Source organism: Sturnus vulgaris, chromosome 7 (assembly GCF_052056855.1).
Source record: "Sturnus vulgaris isolate bStuVul1 chromosome 7, bStuVul1.hap1, whole genome shotgun sequence".
Lineage (NCBI taxonomy): Eukaryota > Metazoa > Chordata > Aves > Passeriformes > Sturnidae > Sturnus > Sturnus vulgaris.
The window spans coordinates 33,003,176-33,022,605 of NC_142249.1; the positions used below are offsets into that span (position 1 = coordinate 33,003,176).

Here is a 19,430-nt window from a genome sequence, read left to right on the forward strand (position 1 = left end):
GAAGCAGTGCAGGCAGCTTGAGTCACATTCCTCCAACTCGGCTTCTCAGCAGAGCACTTATTCTAGGGCTGTATTTCCCCTTGATTGATTACCCCTGCCATTGTGGGGCTGACATCTTACAGGGGAGTCCTGCTTGGTCCCTTATCGTGGGACCATGAGGAATGATCATTCCCTAGCGACACCCGTCGATAACAGTGAATAATAGCCAGGAAGGGAGGCAGACAGCAGTAGGAACATGCTCAAGAGAGGTGCTGTAATTCTTGGGACAGGGCGCTTCTGCAGAGGAGGAGGAGAGCTTGCAGGGTGGACGGGAGGGGGGGGTCCTGTCACTGCTGATGCTCTCTAGAGCTCAGCAGCTGGAGAGAAACATTGGCTAAGGATGGTCAAAGCTGGGAAGGGAAAAGAGCAAGGAGGGAAAAGGATGAAGTGAAAAGAGCTAGGAACCACGCTGGAGAGCATACAAACAGCCTGCTGACCTCTGATGCATGAGGGATGAAGAAAACAGACTGTGATTGACTATGTGGACCATCTGGGTGATCTTCTGGATTTCAACTGTCCCGGTAGGTGCTCAGATCTATTTATTCCTGTTTGCATGGAATCACATATTATCTGAGTAATTCTGAGCACCTCTATTCCATGAAGTTTTGGTGTCTGTTTAAAAAGATCTGTGTAGATTTTAAAATTTTATTATTGCTTCTGCTGCTTCCTGCACTAATTGACAGTGGCCAGACGACTAGATGCTGGATGCCTCAGTTTCCCCACCTTTATAAAGACAGAAGTGTTACTAACCCACTTTGACAAACACACAGGTTCTGTGATGAAGGAGAAAAGATTAGACTCCATTCAGAGAAGCATTACTGATTTACACCAGCAATCAATCCCTTAGTGGGCAATGCCCATATCTAGCATTCAGACTGGACTCAGATTGAAGGAATGTGAAGCAATGTTTATACCACAAAGTTTGGTTTATTTTTTTTTTTTTTTAGCTTTATCACTTTACTGAGATTTATATGACAGATTGTCACTGCTGAGCTCCAGGTGCTTGGATCAGTCAGAAAGGAGAGTGGAACCTGGGCTGTGATCTCCAGGTGCTGCTCAGGTTATTCAGATTTTAAATGCATATAAAACAAGGGGTGAAATACGTCTAGCTTGGGTATAAGAAGTTGGGAAAGGATCAAATCACTGTTTCATTTCAACAAATGGAAAAATCAATTTATTTGTCCCAGCAGGGGATTTGGTTCCAACTGAGAAAAACTGAGCTCTGCCTAGACATTTTAATTGCAGAGTGAATGCAATCTTCAAACCTTTTTCCTTTTGATCATCTTCTGCAATAAAAACTGTGACTGATGGTTTTCTTGTCATTTTGGTTTCTTATTCTTAGTACTACCTAAAGGACTCTGTAAATAGATGTCACTGCTAAGGGTGTCCCCAAGAACACCTCCTTCTAATCTTTCAAAATACCTATTTTGATGTTGCCAGGCATCTTTTGCTCCTGAAATCCTCTCATTACACTAAATCCACTTATTTTAAAATGAAATGGCTGTGAATTCTGAATAATGTTTAGATCCATTCATTTCAGACTTTAAAAACTGTGTTGGCTGTTGCTATCAACACTGCAGCTTTCTGCCCGTTCTGGAGATCTATTTATCACAGTTATATCTGTTTGGAATGGGTTTGGTATCTCATCTTTAACCAAAATATGAGGATGTCTTTGTCCTGGTTTCAGCTGGGATAGAGTTAATTATCTTTTTAGTAGCTGGTGAAGTGTAAAGGAAAAACAAAACTGTTTCAGGGAACTGTTTAGGAAGAGACATAGAAACCGCACGTAGAGGAGCCCCTTTTCCTGCTGGTTCTCAAGCAGCAGGGGCAGGCTGTTTGCTCCCACTTGTGGATGGTAAACACCAGTGAGACTGAGCACAGCTGGTAGCAGAGTGGGGTTATCCGGCCACGGTATGGGAAGCAGATTTCACATCTCTCTGCAAACATCCGAGCACTCACACCCAACCTGCCCCCTCGGATGCCAGTGTTGGCAAAGACTGCCTCAGGGACAGTGCTGGTGGAAAACAAGGTCTTTAAATCCACTCCTGGTAGCTCTCTGCTTTCCCTGCACTTAAAATCCTTTTAGTTGCACATCTATTACCAGGAAGTGGTATTCAGCTGATTAGAAGAATAGGGTGGGCATCACTTTGTGGGGTAAAAGAGTAATTGTAAGGCACTACCTATGCTGTATTCCTGCTTGAACAGCACATTTAGTGTAGGAAAGTAATGCTGTATCAGATCATCAGGGTGATCATCACATCTGTGTGTGCTAAAAGTGTGTGGCCTCACTCTAGCCATAAAGAAATAACACAGAATTTAAATCTTTCTTAAACAGAAACTTTTTTAGGACCCACATTTCTTAAAGGAAAACAGTGCCCACACAATGTAGAGGCTTTTTTTAAGATGGAGTATTCCCCTGTTCTGAGATCATTGTTAACACGATTCCTAGCATTTATTTTTACATATGTTTAGTATCATCTTAACAACCCACACGCAAACCAGAATGGTTATGTTGGCCATCAAATGTTCAGCATTCAAATCCTGGCATCAGAAGAGAGTTTCTTTCATATAAAGTCTTTGCATGTGTGATTCCAGAAAATTCATTACATTGTGCAAAACCAGGTGGTTCCTAGTTCACTTATTCCATGATACACAAAGACAAGGGAGAAAGATACTGAAGTTAAACACACCAGACCAATTAAATGAGGTATGATACACTGTGGAAAAGATCAAACTCTGTTCAGAAATACAATACTCAAAAAAATTCAATCCAAAATAGTGGGAATATGGTCTGTAACGTCTGGTATGCTAAAATTTAATTGTAGAAAAGTAATAGTTCTCATTACAAGCTTTTCAGGGATTGTTTTTTCTCCCAAATCTAATCTGAAAGTGATCAACAATGCTACAAGATTTATTAGGTTGAGCAATAATGTGATGTTGCTGGGTTAACTTTCTTGAACAAAGAACATAAACAAATTCTGTCTGATACTTTTCAACTAATAAAGCCTGATGACTTGCTTTTAATCTCTTCATTATGTGTATACATATATTGCATTTATATATATGTATATAGAAGTTCCATAGTGAGAATTTATGGAGATTTTGGGTTTATCCATTAGAGAGAAATTATCTAATTCATTATAATGGGCATCCACTTATATTCAGATTTATTGTGTCAAAAAGAATAGACATAGGTAAAATAACAGAAAGGGTAAAAGTACTTTTTTTCTGAATGACATAACTATTAAGACCTTGTCCTGCAAATAATTTTGCAATGATTTTCAATACTTGTCATTTTAATGGTCTGTATCTGCTTGTTTTTTCACTCATTTTGGTCCAGCTGCATAAAATATAAACACACATTTAATTGCTACATAAGGATTGAGTGAACACTAACATTTCCACATTATTTTATGAGAAAGGCAGATGGGAAGATGAGAAAATGACCGTAGGACAAGTTACCAACTAGGTTCTCACGAAAATCTGGGTGAGATTCTACTTTCAGGTGGGCTCCTGCAGCTACCAGATGGTAGCAATGAAACAGGCTTGGGTGGTCTGCAAGCAGTGGGCATATTTGGATCACTTGTGCCCAGGAAAATGACCTGCCAGGTGTATGGTTTAACACTGCCATGGGTGAGTGATTAATTCTCTGTTACTCTAGGAGACTCCAGCAGTGTCCTGGATATTTCTGCAGTCTTTTGGAAGAGTATCCTGTTCATGTACTTAATTTAGCAGAATAACTCATTTTTCTCAATGTCAGTAATGTTAGCAAAAGGCAAAAGACAAACTCAGTCTGTGCTTGCCTGCTGCTACTATAAAAATGCAGACTTAACTGGGAAAATTATCGGTATTTCAAGGAAATATTCCCCACAATCACGTGATAGATTTGCATGGGAATGTAAGCATAAAAAGGGTAGAGTCTGTTGAGATTTTATAAGTTTTAAGAGGAAAAGTGATTCCACTGCTTTTAAAATTTGTAGATCAAAGCTATTCCACCTGTCTGTGACCTTCTGAGTGTCCTGAAAAGGGAGGAAGAAAAATGTGTGGAGACTCTTTCCCTGGAGGAAAGGAACCAAACGACTGAAAATGATCTGCTCCTGAGCTCAGGTAAAGGCTAAGTAAATGCACATGACAAAAGCTGCTCTCACATGAGCTGGGTGCCTCAAACTCAGATATCCCAGCAACTCTTCCCATAGGAGGTATGCACTTAGTATACCTCTCTCCTTTGGGAGCAGAAAAACAGATAAGATCTGTTACAAGGCTTTGGGAGCAGGATTTTGACCTTACTGTGACAGGAAGACTTGTGGGAACCTTCTAACCCAGTTGCTTGACTGCAATCCTCACAACTAGGGAACACACCAGGAACAAAATCTTGCAAATTGCAATCATCTCTTCCTGGACAAGGATAATTTAAAAAATCACCCCAGCAAGTACAAATTAACTTAACTACATTTACCTTAAAAACCAATGACAACCAGCAGCCAACATTTAAATCACATAGTCTGATCATCCTCGTTGCTTCATCCTTGTTCCAAGTTACTTTCACCTAACAGAGTTCTTGAATATCAGCAAGTATTTGTCATCATATAAAGGAGTTTTTTTGGCCTGGGAAAGTTGGAGTACTGAGCCCTCATCATGTAGAGAGCTTTGCTTTCTCAGCTGAGCAACTGGGGTCATGTGCAAGAGAGTATTAAACTTTGCCTGTGAACTGCATGCTAGTTCCCCCAGGCAGCTGCTGGGTCAGCATCTTGGAGAGAACACTGGGTGTAGGCAACACTTGTGACTATTTTCTGTGTGTGACCAGCCATCACCACTAAGGATGGGGTTGTGTCACTCACAGCATCTTGCAGACTGAACTGATTCTGGGTGACCTTTATGGACAGTAACATGGGCAAGGTTCTCACCAGCCTGAGGGGAAGGAGCTCCCATGAGATGATCCTGGTCACAGATAGGCTACCATGTGGAAATAGAGTTAAGGTGTTTTTTAGTTTCAAAGCCTTCCTCTCTAACAGAGAGAGTTCGAGAGACACAGAAGAATCTCACTATGACCTGGCCCAAGGGCAGAACACAGAGGGAGGATCTATTGCCTGGCTTTTTAGGATGTCTTGCATTTGTCCCTGTCCCTGTTTTATCCCTGTCCCTTGCAGATTGAAGGGTGTGAGCACAGCTTCAGGGCATTACAGCCCTGTAGCAGTGATAGGATACCTTATGGCAGGCTTCCAGGTACTCCACAAGGCAGACCTGTCTCATTGCATGTAAGAAGTTTGATGATATGAACAAATCAGTATTGTTTGTTTCCTTCAGTGAAGAGGAGGGTGGTTTGTCAGCCTATTTCTTTTTCTGCTTTGATCCTGTGATATGGCTGGCTCTAATGTTCAGCTCTGTGTTTCCTTGGCACCAGAGCTCCACAGCAGATGCAGACAAGTAAAACTCCACAGGACCATGCAGGTGTGGACCTGCACTAGCATTAGCAGGCAGTACCATTTTACAGACAGTCTTGTTTAATCTCAGTCAAATAGTAGCTTCTCAGCAGAGACTTAATCCAATTTTAAACTGGATCCACATGTTAAAATTCACCTAAGTCCGTTTTTTATTGGAATTTTTATATGGGATTATTCTACCTAAAATTCTACCAAACTCTAAGAGGGGTTTGTTACCTTGGTAAATTAGGGAGTAATGCTTCTATTCTGGGAAATAACACACCTGCAAATACCTCCCTTAAGCCTTTAAGGTGTCTTCATGCCTCAAATCCATGTGGAGAAAATCCCATATAAGGATTTCAGTTTGAAGAAGAGAGAAACAAAGCTGAGGAATTCAGTGTGTATCTGTGGTGGGTCATGCAGGGAGGAATAAAGGTGGCTGGGTGTTGGGCACCTTCCACACCTCGTCCTTCCTGCATCTGCCTCAGAAGCCTTGACTGGCACAGGCAGGAAAAAAGACAAAGCAGGGAACAAGCTCTCACCATGTCATCTCTGCTGCAATGCTCACATCTCTGTGGAGATGGCATAAACAAAGGAATTAATTGCTGGGGAATCAGGTAAAAGTACCTAAGCATTGAGTGTTTCTTATCCTCCTACAGTAAAAGGGAAAAGGGACTCTGCTTTTATAATAACATTAGCTTGGGAAAGGGAGCACTGTAATATTAACACAACCCAAGGCACAGTTACGCTCTTTTTTGCGCATGAGTGAAGACAGGAAAATTCTCTTGGGAGCCAGGAGCAGGGCAGGGAAGCCACTGGAGACCTGGAACCCCTGATCATAGTGACACCGTGTATTGCTGCTGGGAGAATGCTCTGAGTGCTGCTTGAGGGAGATCCCAAAGAGCCCAGGGCTATGTGAGGGAGATGTTGCTGTGCTTTGTATCCACCCCGAGGCTCTTTATTTAGCTGGGAGTGGGAGACACCAGCTTTCATCCATGAGGAGTGGCAAGAAGCCCACCTACAGGAGGAATAGCTCAGCTGGTTTTTGTTTTCTCTTCCTGGATGGAAATCACCCAACATCATAATTTTGCCAGGTGTTTCTGTGGATTGGGTCTGATTTGGGAGTTTTATGCCTGTGATGTTGGCATGAAGGTTCGATAAACCAAACAATGCAGCACATTAAGTTATAAATATCACCCAAGGTGAAGTTTTGCTTGCCTTTAAACTTTTGCTTTGAAGTAAATCCTTTCCAAGACTTATAAACGTTGGCACAGGGAGGACACCAGGGCTGAGGTGCCTCCCTGGCTGTGAATAGCTCTGTATTTTCAGGCACTAGGACTGTTGCACAGGAGGAAATTAATACATTTCTAGAAATGTAAATATTTTTGTCAGGCTAATGGAGGTTGGCCTTATAAAGCAGGAAGTGTTTGAGGAGAGTACTTGGTCAGCACTTCCTCCCCATGTCTGGATACAGCAGGCTCAGGATAGTCCTGACATGCCCCAGTGGCCTTTTTTCCCCTGTTATGTTGCAGAAATCTCAAAGAACGCTGTGCTAAAACCATTGACAGGGAGTGGAGGCAAAGGGGAATGAGTCTGAATTATTTCAATCTCTATCTGGAGCAGAGTGAAATAAGAAATGGTAGGATTGCAGTTTCTCCTTGAAAGAGCATCAAATGTAGGTCTTCTCCACTAATGCTCTGCACCTCAGGCCAAAATTAATCCATGCCAGCATCCAGCACCTAAGCAAGATGTCTAAGTAGAGATCACCATCATACTCTGCTCCATTGGTCACCAGATGAGCTCCCTGATGCATCTCTACCAGCCCTGCCAGAAGGCAATACAGCTGGAAAAGTCTCCCTCCCTCCCTGACTGTGAGAGGGGACCATGACAAGCCCATCCTTAAAATAAGCAGCCCTAGCGCCTAACTGAATGAAATGGGGTGAGTTGGGGTGAGTCTGGGCAGCCAAGCTCAGTGAGTGGTCTGTTGGCATTGTTCACTTCACCACAGCCTGAGCACAGTGAGAGAATTTATGGTGATAAAATTTATTTATGTCGATAGAAGGAAGACATCGATGCTGTTCCTCTCTATCTTTTCCCCAGTATGATGAGATTAGCTCAGCTGGTTAGAGCATACTGCTAATAATGTCTGGGTTGTGGGTGTGATCCTCAAATGGGCCATTAACTTACGAGCTGTACTCTTTTTGTGGGCCCCTTGCAACTCAAAATAGTCTGTGATTTAAGTGATCTGTGGTTTAAGTATCAACCTGAAGCTGTTTGAACTCCTAGTCACAGAATCGCAGAATGAGTAAGGCTGGAAGGGACCAATGGATCATCTGATCCCACCTCACTGCTCAAGCAGGGTCATTTAGGTACATTTTTTCTTATTTGCAAAACTATTATGTAAGGAAAACATTAGGAAGACTCAAAGTGGAAGCTTTAGAAAGACTGAAAGTAACTTTAAAAATTCGCATCTGATTTCCTTCATATTTCCAGGGCCATTCGTAGTTGCCAGCAAACAGTTAGGGAGCAAAAGGCCTGATGTGAAGTTCAGAATTACTCTAATTGCTATTTGTGTGTCTAGTAGAGACCAATGGGATCAATGACAAGAATAAGACAGGTCTGGGATCTTGCTGGGGCTGGTTTGAAGCAATCAGGACCTGCTCTGTCCTATCCAGGTCTCAGCAGGACTTGCTCTGTCTCATCCAGCTTGCTTTTTAGAGCACTGAGCATCTTTGTTCCTGTAGCTGCCTTGGTGCATGGGACATGTTGTGCTTCTTGGAGATGTTTCCCAGTGTTTCATTTTTGGAAGAAACTTCATGGTGTTATGTCACTGGAAGATGCTTGTATAATACAAGATGCATTTCCTTGTTGCCCCCCCAGGCAAATGTGCTGGAATGTGGGATAACATGAGCTGCTGGCCTTCAGCCACTGTGGGACAGACTGTCAATGCTCACTGCCCTGAATTCTTCCAGATGCTGACGGGGAAAAAAGGTAATGCTAAAATCCTAATTTTTTTGCCCAGGTGTTTTTTATTAAACACTTATTTATTAAACACTTTATTTTTTATTTGTTTACAAAGACACCACAATCAGGTCTGAATTTGAAATGAAATTTTCTTTAAAAGAACAATAGTTACTTGGCAGCTGTTTGAACACTGCGCTAAACATGAAAAAGCTGGGAATTAAAGTAGCAAGATCTTTTAAGTGTTTGTTTTTTCTAGCCAGATGGGAAAAAGTGCAGGAATTATTTGCTATCCTGAAAAGCAGGTTTTTAGCATGGTTCTTAAGGAAAAGGGTTTTCTCCATTCAAGTTCTATGTTTATTTCTGTCTTTTCCTTTTAATACGTCCTAGAGCCAGTGGCTGGTCCCAGAGGAGCTTGATGGGGACAAAAGCTCACACAGCATTAGGTTCACACAAATTTTGGCAAAACATCCAGCTAGGGGGGCAGAAAAGATCCTCTTTTTTGCCTTCATTAAGAGGAAATCTGCACTGGGGATTTCTCTCTTGCCTGTGACAGGATCCATACAAGTGGCACATGGAAATTCAGGTTTCATGGCGCACCAAACAATTCAGTCAAACAGAGGTGAGCTCGAGCTCAAGCTTTTTGTCCTTTTTCTGGGATATCTAAGCTAGAAATGAAGTGAAATTTACTCCCAGTAAGCTACAGTAATCATGAGGTATTAAGTAAGCCCACTTTCTGTTCTTTTCTGCTTTTCAGTAATGCCTAAGAAATGTTTACATTTCTCTTTAGGGAGTTGATGATTCAAATGAGAAGAGGGTTTTGCATTCTTCAGTTATAGGGCACAGATTAATGAGGTTCAGTACTTACAGAAAAGCAGACAGATTCATTTTATGAAAGGAGGAACAGGAGACAAAGTATTAGATTGTCTAATAAAGATTACATAACTCAGAGGAGAAGCACTTAGTGCTCTTTAAATGAAATCAGACATGAGCCACTCAGATTAAAATACTAGCTTGCTACTTTCAGTACCCACGAACATTATCTGCCCTTTGAGCCCGTTAAGCTGGTTTAAAGCCAAAGGATAAACTACACAAAGGCATAGATCGCTGAAGAAACCATCCATCTGGCATCCACATCTTTAGTGATCCCGGCCCTTAAACGCAGTAACTGAAATTCCTGCTGGTACAGCCACTAGAGGGAACTGCTCCCTGCCTCTGGCCTTCTCACCGGGGAAGAAAACAGGAATTTGTACAGCCAAAGGTCGTAATTACATCTCAAATGTTCATTGCCTTATCTTCGGTATAGTCAGCTTAAACTTTAGTAGCCCTCCTTATCAAGAAGCTGATAAACAATATTGTCAGAGTGACAGAACCCCAAGACCTGGTCCATCATCATTAGCATCTTATTTCAGTCTCTGCATCTGGCATTTTGGGTCAAAGTCAGCAATAGTTTAATCTCATTCTCATGGCCACTTTCTTCTTTGATTTTATACTGTGGTTGGCTTGTGACTTCTCTGCTTGTTTATTTACTGCTACAGTCATTGCCCTGTTTGAAACAATTTTGAAAAAGAAAAGCAAAGATCTGCTTGCTTCAAAAGAAAAGCAAAGGTTTTTCTCTCCTCACCACTTACAAAGCAGATGGGCAGCCACAAATGCCAAAGGCTCATATGTTAAGCCATGTGAATGGCTCTGAGCTCTGCCCAAACCTTGGTCTCTGTGCTCACATCTGGACTTGCATTTGCAGCCCAGACTGTCTGGTCCTTTTCTATGTAACAGATCAAAGAAACAAGATTATCTGGAGCCAAGTAACAGAACTGACCATGATGTCTCAGGCAAGGAATGAAGGAAGGTGTGAGAATCCTGAGGATTCAGAGGCAAAGGCCACATCAGATGGCTCCAGTTCCACAGCTATCCCTTTAGACAGAGTTCCTTCTTGCCTAGGCAATTCCAAAGTACCAGTAAACACCAAACCAAATTCTTAGACAGACTGCAGACCCCCAGTCTGCTCTGCTGCAGTTTCCCTAGTGTGTGTGTCACCCATAACGAAGGAGCATTGCTAAAATTTTCCTCATGTCCATCCATCCAGGCATAATCTGTGCTTTGCATGTAATGCAATAGCATGTGCACACCAACAGAACTTCATCTCTTCTTGTCTGATCTGCTTTGACAGCCTTGAGCACAAAACAGTCACAGGCATGTTTACAAGCACAGTGCTTTGTTCCAAGTTAAGTAAGTGTGTCTTAATAGTTGATGCTAAAGTAGAGAGTCTGTCACCACACCACCTCCTTGCTGGGTGCCAAGATAGGCTGGGGAGAACCTTTTGGGAGAGCTGTTTCTTTCCTGCTGTTGCTGCATTGCAGCAAAACATAGAAAACCTGGCTTATAAAGCAAGCCTGGCCCTTTCAAAGATGCTAAGATGGAACAAGATGTTAAAAAAAGCATCAGAATAATAGCCTGATAAGGACACATCCAGAGCTCTTCCCACTCAGTTTTCTAAGCATGTTTGCTGTGCCTTGCAGATTTACAGAGGTGAGTTCAAATCAAGTGCAGACATGCTGTCAGGTCACCAGCATTAGCCCAGAGATAGCAGGAGCCCTGACTGTCCTGACAGTTCCAGCAGGGTGCCAAAGAGGATAAACCACTGCCAAACACGGCTGCATATGCATCTCCCTCAGTTCCCGTAGCACTGCAGGGATGTTTTGCAAGAGCCAGACACCCTAAAGTCCTCATGGCTAAATGTGTGGGAGAAAAATATGGTGCCCTCTGGCAAGGCTTGTACTAAGAAGGACTGCTGGTTTCATGTTCCCTTTAAATACCTGCTAGCATTGCCATCACTACAACAAAGCCAGGATTTCACTCCATGTTTCCAAAGTATGAGTCTTAACAGACAATGTGATGATCCTTAACAGATCAATGTGATTAGGACAGGGGGCAGTGGTTTTACTTTTTTGTAAAAGTTTCTCTTCAGCATGTAACATATACACCTGTTAGGGCCACTTTCTTCCAGTGACATTGTAAGTGTTGCTGGGCAGGACTTGCCACTTTCTCTTCAGGGCCAAACATGGACAAATTCAAAACTATCCTATTCAGCCATGTGCAACTTGCTGGGCATTCATCTCACTCAGCATTAGGAGTCTAAAAGTCAGACATCCCAGCAGAAGAGGGAAAGACAAACTGCTCTCTATGGATACAAGACCAATGAGAAAAATGAGAAATTTTACTAGAAAAATGAGTTGAATTCTGTAAATGCCTATTTTTCTCTGAAGACAGCCACAAGGGACACAGTCGGACCCAAGTACTCAGCTTTCCAGAAGTTGAGCTTAAGTGAGGGGAATTTCTTCCTAACCTTTAATTCACAAGCAAGCAAGGAAATCAACAGTGTAAAATGATGCCCAGTGTGGGGAAAAGACTCAGTACTCATTTAAATCCTACTGAAAATCTGTGACCATCTACAGTTTTGTGTTCTATTTGGAGCATGACAAACCACAGTAAGGAGGTGGGAGCATTCGGCAGAGTATCAGGTTTTCATGGATTTTGAATCTATGATTGAACAAGTCATGTGTTTGCTGATCTTGGAAGAGTGGCCAAGAAACACCAGATGTACTGAGCAGTATTATTTATGCTGCAACTAATAAAAACACATCCATCACAGTCACCCCTGAGTGGGCAAACAATATTACGACCCACACAAGTACACTGGGCAAGTATCAACAGAATCAGCTCAGCTGCATTTCACCTCCAGCTATGCAGATTGTACTGCCTGAGGTAACATACTCTCCTGGCTCCTGGAGCAACCCTACATGGTGGCTGAACCCCGAGGACAACAAAGATACAAAAATGGAAATAGTCATACTCCATTCTGTCTTTTTTTATTGTTACCACACAGGTTTTGTGTACCGAAACTGTACAAGTGAGGGCTGGTCAGAGCCGTACCCGAGACCTGACATTGCTTGTGGCTACAATGTCAACGACACAACCAACGAGGCCAGAGTGAGTCTGAGTGTCCATGACCACAGATCTGCTGCTCTGGGACCGTGGGGAGAAACACTTTTAGGAGAGACTGATTGATGTTGTGATTTAACCCAGGTGGAGCTATTGCTATTGGTGGTTTTCAGCATGAATACTTCCTGCAAATGATTGGAAGTGGTTGCTCAGGGTGCGATTTCAGTAGCTGATTTTACAAGAAGATTTATTCATTAAATAGGAGGAGGGATCTTTCTTTTGGTGTGGGCTGATCTCTATCAGGCAGGCAAGGTAAAGATGTGATTATATGCTCCCCTGCAGCGTTCCTATTTCATGACCCTGAAGACCATGTACACTGTTGGATACTGCACCTCCCTTGTGACACTGATGATAGCCTTGGTGGTCCTGGCCTCCTTTAGGTAAGGAGAAGCATCTCTGGTTTGTGTTTGGCCAGGACTTCTGGTCATCTCAGCTGACACAAATCCTTCTATTGACTTTCTGGGCAAACTAGAAATGGAAGTATATCTGAAAACCTTCACAGAAATCAGTGAAAAAATTTAACTCTGAATCTTGTCTCCTAGAAAATGTCAGGGCTGCTCATTACATTGTGCTCTCCTTTCCAAATCATAGGTGGATGCATGTTGCAAATGGCATTTGCACCAACTCCCTGCTGAGGTCTTCCCATGATTTCAGTGTCCCTTGGGCATAGTGTCTTTCCCCCTGCTACTCTTTTCCCCACTTGAGACTGTGGCAAAAACTTTGTTCTAAGTGCAACTGCACTAACTTCTGTCAAGGTGTTTCAGGTTTCTATTAGCAATCTGACATTCAGCTTATCTTCACTCATCCCTGTAACCTGGAATTTGTACTGTGCTGCTTATTCAGTGAAATTCATTTCCCTTATTGTAAATGTCAGGGTGGCACCTCTGGGCAAAAGGAAACCTAACTACTTTGCAGATTTATATTCAGGCTGCATGGCCTCTGGACACAGATTATGTGGAGATTTAATACAGAAAACACTGCAGGCACAAGTGCAATGTGCCGGTAGAATAAATAAATTCATCCAGGAGTGAATAAACACCTTGGGTTCATGTTACTACAGAAAGGAGGGAGGGATGCTAGAACAAGCATATTGGCATGAAATCACAACTTTCCTGGCAACGTTCAGCTTGTTTTAGTACCTGAGAGGAGCAGATATGACTGTAGCTTTTTAAGGTCTTCTCTAGGATATCCCTCTTGGGATATACGTTAGTCTTCCTTTCGCAGACAGAACAACACTGTTCTTCATTTGTCTGTTTATCACTACTAAGGATGGAAACCTGATGGTTACACCCACAGGCTCCTTACATTGGTCAGGAATGTCACCTCACTGGATCTCTCTTTTTCTTTTGCAGAAGACTTCGCTGCACAAGGAACTACATCCATATGCATCTCTTCACATCGTTCATTTTGCGAGCCTCATCCAACTTCATCAAGGATGCTGTCTTGTTTTCCTCTGAAGATACAAATTACTGTGGGGCATACACGGTAACCAGCTTGCTCCACCCCTCAATTTCCCAGCAGGATCCTAGCAGGATTTAGTGTACAGGGCAGGAAATCTCTATCCCAGCTTTATATTCATCATGAGGGGTTATGGTATGCTATGCCCTTTTTCTGAGAACACATTAAATATTGCTGACTTACACTGCAGGGTGACACCTGATAGTAAGATAAGGGCTTGCACTCTGAGTGCACTCTGGGACCTCCAAAATTTGAAAATGTTTTTGCCTTTTTCTTTTTATTTGCAGCAAAATATTTTGAAAATTTGGGTGTGAGGAGGGGTGAGCAACACTGGAGATGATGGTCAATGCTTTAAACTAAAATATAAGAATTAGGGAGAGGAACAAAAATAGACTTGTTTTGTTTTGATTTATCCCACTGGTTTTGAGGAATTTTGTTGCAGAAAAATAACATTTTGAGAACATTTTAGTTTATCTTTATCAATTGCTTTTCTTGAGAACAAAGGGATTGACAATACATTCACGTGCTTCTCTAAGGTGATATTAATGTTACTGGTACTAAGAAGGTAGTAAGAGTGAAATTCCCCTGAGACAGTAACCTGAATCCAAGTATCCATGACACATTCTGTTCTTCTAATGAAGCAGTTGATTAATGCATTTAGGAGTGCCAGCTCTGCTTTCTTGTCATATGAAGCCCTGTCTCAGGGACACCCATGTAGTCCCCTAATTGCTATAAAATCTCTGTTTGCCAGGATTAATTTAGAGCTCTCTCTCTCTGTTAGAAGGTAGGCACAAACCCAGGCAGGAGCTAATTACCCTCTCTTTCCTCAGGCTGGCTGTAAGCTCACCATGGTCTTCTTTCAGTACTGCATCATGTCTAACTACAGCTGGCTCCTCGTGGAAGGACTGTACCTCCACACCCTCCTGGTGATTTCTTTCTTCTCGGAAAGGAAGTTCCTCTGGTGGTTCATTGCCCTCGGATGGGGTACTGGCTCTCCCTTCAGTGACAATAACTGGGTTTTTTCTGCCTTTGGGATGGATTTGTGAAGCAGTAACTGGTTTTTCTGATTGCAGGTGCCCCAACGGTGTTTGTGGCTGCATGGGCAACTGCTAGGCAACTCCATGAAAATATTGGGTAAGTGGTATGGAGTGGGGGAAGCTGGCATGCCAGGGAGAGCATGCAGCCCCTGTGCAGGCTGTTCCATGGGGTCCTGCTCATTTCTAATTTCTGGGAACAAGTAAATCAATCAACATCCTGCTGTGGTGGGAGCCTGGATCCTAGTGTGGGTGTGAGTAGAGGTACAGCTGAGCAACATGAGAAAAAGCTTCTGATTCCTTTTGAGCATTTTCAAGGGTAGGTGGTAGCCTTAAGGTATGAATTCACACCACGATGTTTTCAGTTTCTGTTTTTAACTTTCTGAACAGTGAAACTTTGTTTCTTTCTTTTCTCCCTTTCAAAATTTTGAACAGTGTTTGTACTTTAAGGAAAGGACCTATCTCTGTCCAGTGCAAGTGGGCAGTTTTCTGTCAGACATGTACCAGTCAGTGAGAACAGGAAATTAGCTTTGTAGAAAAGAAAATAGGGGCCTCTCTAAGGTGTAAAACAGACTAAACTTGTTTGAAAATATACCAGTGTTTTGATAACTGACTGCACGTTCTCATCTATTTTTACAGGTGTTGGGACATTAACACTGATGCCAATACCTGGTGGATCATTAGAGGCCCCATAGTTTTGTCTATTTTTGTAAGTCTTTTCTGAGGCAAGCAAATTCAAACTGTATTTTCAAATACTGTGAAGTCAGAGCTCATCTACTCAACATGCTTTAGAAGTGTGTTAATGAACTGATCTTAGGCATGTGTCTGAACCGGTGTGACCCATGAGTTACTGCTTAAGCAACTTTTGCTCAGCAGGACTTAGTCAGTAACTAATGCCCCAAAGCTAAATTCACAAGGAAAGCCAGAATGTCCTCCCAAGAAGCAGGAGCCTGAAGAAGATCAGGTTTCCACATCCTGTTGATTTCACATGAACTTGGCTGTTCTGTGGAAGCTTGTTTTGGACTGTTTCAAGGAAAGCTCTGGAGGAGAAATGAGTGGCTGTACATTTCAGTACACTTACTTTTGTGTCTGCTGGTCAATGCCTCTCTCAGCAAAGCCAAAACCAACTTGCCTTACATGACCACGGGCTTTTGTTTTCAGGAATGAAAACAGCTCACAGGCTGCACGCACCACAAATTAGTGGACAGCACCAAGGAACTGCTCAGTGAATTAAGGCACAGGCATTGAAACTCAGTGTGAGCCTGCTCAGTGCAAGGCAGTAGTGATGACACGAGCAGTTTGGTGTGTATAATACTCAGCACCTGTGTTTTGAGCATTTTCTGGTACTCTTCAGAGCCTTAGGTACCATGAGGCTGGAACTTCTTGGAACTATGCTTGGCACAGTTGCTCTGCCCGATGAAGATGCTCTGGGTCAGACCATGCTGCAATTATGTCAGAAACCCTAGCCCAGAAATGTGAACTGCTGGTTACTCTTAAGTAACCTGCTGACACTCCAGTAGAGACCCCAAGGGCTGGTTGAGGTTTTCACGTTTCCAGTAAGAACCATTTTGTTTGCAAAACAGAAACCGCAACACTTGCACACTTCTTGGAAACCCAGACAGCAGAGGTGGTGGGTTAAAGTTCTGCTCCTATTGACCAGTGAGCAATCCTGCATCCCCACAAGACAAGCAGCAGACCGCATAAGCAATTTGGGATCAACTTAATGAGGCCGTGGCATTTATTTTTCTGTATGAAACAACCCTCATGCTAGGAGCCACTTAGCAATACATAAAAGACAAAAAGACCCAGGCATTCTGCAGGACAAAAAGCACAATCTTAATTTATCTTTCTGTAGCCCCCACCCACTATTGCCTTCCAAGTGTCCTCAGAATGCTGATCCTTCCTTCTTTAGCTACTGAAGGCAGAAGCCGCCTGCATGACTGCAGGTTTTCCCCAAAAGAGTCTTTACTCAAGCCCATAACCAAACAAACAGCCAGATCTCAAGAACTCAGATCTAATCTCTGTATTCCTCACAGCCTTCAGCGGTTCAAAGGGCAGAAAATCAGCACCGATAAACACCTTTGTGCTCCCAGGCTCATTCCTGCGCTGCCTGCGGCAATTCCTCCAGGCAGAAATCCCGACGCTCTCCCTCCCTTGTGGTTCTTATCAGTAAAAGTCCTGCTCAGCCTACACGACTCTTCCCTGGCCTAATGAGTTAAAAATCCCAGAACACCCAGACCTGAACCTCTTTTGCTCCCCACCACCCCTGAAGTATTTCTTTTCTTCATGCTCTCCACCTCTAGCTCTTCCCAGCTCTACTCCTTTCCTCCTCCCTCCCCAGCTTCCCCAAACTTCCAGGCTCCCTCAGTAGCCACAGCTGCTCCGTTTCCACCCAGTAACTTTAAAGAGATCAGGGTCTTGCTGTGTCTGTCCCATCTCCAGGAGACCCGGTTCTTCTAGGGAGACCCACCACCCCAGAGCGCTGCTCCAATGCCCATCATGGGCATTGCAGAGGATGCACCTCTGCAGTGGTGTTTCCCGGCTCAGGGAAAGGTTAAGGGTTCAGGGTGTTACAGAAGGGGCACAGGTCTGCAGGCTGTGCGAGCCAAGGGCTGCTCAGCCCCGGGTCGCTCCCCACGGGGTACGAGGCAGGGGACAGACAGACAGACAGACAGACAGACACGCTCAGGCGGCTCTGCCTCCCCTGCAGCTCTCGCTCTACGCCTGAGGGTCAAACGAGCAGAAACAGCTATTGCTTCATCTGCAACCAAACTGGGCAGATCAGCATTTTTATCTGATATCCACCCTTCGAGAGGGGGAAAATGCAAAAGGAAGGACTCCAGTGTCGACTCTCTCCTCTCCCCACTTTTAACTACTTTGCCTCGTGATCCCAAACCACATGGAGTGTTTTTGGCAGGGAACAAAGAGCATTTGTAGTCCTAAGTACCAGATGAGCTCCAATGCTGCCCCTTTGCTGGCATCCAAAGTGGGGCCAGACTGTGCTAAGGCTGTCAGAACCCCACAGGCAGATGGGACCAGAATAATGCTCCTGGTTTCCTCACCCTGTGGTGATTTGCCTGAATAACAAGACCTGACCATCTCTATAACTAAAGCTGCATCAAACCAGCAAGGAAAGCAGCCAGCATCCAAGCCCAGGGTGGCCAAGTAGCCTGGAGAAGCGGGAACAGAGACTGGGATGGGAACATGGACACAGGCAGGCCAGCCCCAATCCCTCTATTCTTTCTGCTTGGTCCAAACCCCCCAGAGTGGCTCTGCTACCTGCCAGTTACATAAGTGGATACTGGGTTTATTGTTTGGTGGGTTGCTTTTGAATTCTTACTTTGATCTTTTATTTTTCAGATTAATTTCATTCTCTTTGTCAACATTTTAAGAATCCTGATGCGGAAGCTCAGCTCCCCTGAAAAACGGAGCAATGATTTCAACCAATACAAGTATGTCCCTTACATCTCTTATTCAAGGACACCTGAGCATTTCTTGCTCCTTCTACACCAGCTTTTCCTTCTGTTTCGTTCTCAGGAGACTTGCAAAGTCAACACTCCTCCTCATCCCTCTCTTTGGGGTCCACTATATCATCTTTGCTTTTTTCCCTGAGGATGCAAGCAGTGGCACAATGGAAATTCAGCTGTTTTTTGAATTGGCTCTTGGATCATTCCAGGTAATACTTGACAAGCTATTATTTCTTTAAAATAAGGAAAAGAGGTAGAACATACAACTGTAACAGACTCGAGTTTCCAATGGCAAAGCCAAGCTGTCTGATTTCCCTTGAGATGCCTCATCCCCATTCAAAAGCTGAAACTGCAGTCCTGTGACCATGGTTCTTTTATCTTTTAGGGCTTTGTTGTGGCTGTACTTTATTGTTTTCTTAACGGTGAGGTGAGTTTTGTGTGTATAACATTCTTTTTTATTGCTGGAGCATGCCTCATTAATCAGTGGGATACATCCCCCAATGAATTACACCTTTTGTCTGAGGGCTTTCTTCCCAGCTACCTAACATCACTCATGAAATTCCTCCTAGACCTGGCAAGCCTAGGTAATTGTATGCCAGATGCAAACTTCACCTCTCAACTACTGTAACCCTTTAATAAATCAGATAACATTATTACTGCCTGGGAACTGAGGGTGGGAGCACCATCCTTCACACAGTCACACTGACAGCCGACTGGTTCTGACATATGATACCATTATCTGCCATCCCATCCATGGCTCTTTTATTTACTCAGTCCTTAGGAGGGAATTTATCAAAAGCTATACCCAGTCCAAGTTTATTAGGATTCTTATAAAGTAAGGCTTTTGGCAGAGGGATTGTTTCCTTTGTAGTTGCATGACAACTCCCAGGCTTCTGGGCTAGAATTTGCACCCTAAAATGTTGCTGCTGCTAGAGGTGGAGGGGAACATACAAACCTAGAAGATCTAAAGCTAATAGCTAATTGGAAGGACAAAAAAAAAGCAAACCAGTGCCTAAGAAAAAGTCACTTTGAAATGAAGGAAGGTTTTG

General features: G+C 43.3%; 1 protein-coding gene across 1 annotated transcript in view; it reads left to right on the plus strand.

Annotated features, from left to right (window-relative positions):
- SCTR (secretin receptor) overlaps positions 1-19,430 on the plus strand; it is a 27,779-nt gene continuing 8,349 nt past the window's right edge. The window contains exons 1-12 of the mRNA XM_014871822.2: positions 1-560; positions 4,020-4,146; positions 8,340-8,450; positions 12,307-12,410; positions 12,705-12,802; positions 13,775-13,907; positions 14,711-14,864; positions 14,954-15,014; positions 15,554-15,623; positions 18,275-18,366; positions 18,452-18,590; positions 18,767-18,808. Coding sequence (XP_014727308.2) covers positions 519-560; positions 4,020-4,146; positions 8,340-8,450; positions 12,307-12,410; positions 12,705-12,802; positions 13,775-13,907; positions 14,711-14,864; positions 14,954-15,014; positions 15,554-15,623; positions 18,275-18,366; positions 18,452-18,590; positions 18,767-18,808 — 1,173 coding nt within the window. The 5' untranslated portion in view covers positions 1-518. The remainder of the gene's footprint in view (positions 561-4,019; positions 4,147-8,339; positions 8,451-12,306; positions 12,411-12,704; positions 12,803-13,774; positions 13,908-14,710; positions 14,865-14,953; positions 15,015-15,553; positions 15,624-18,274; positions 18,367-18,451; positions 18,591-18,766; positions 18,809-19,430) is intronic.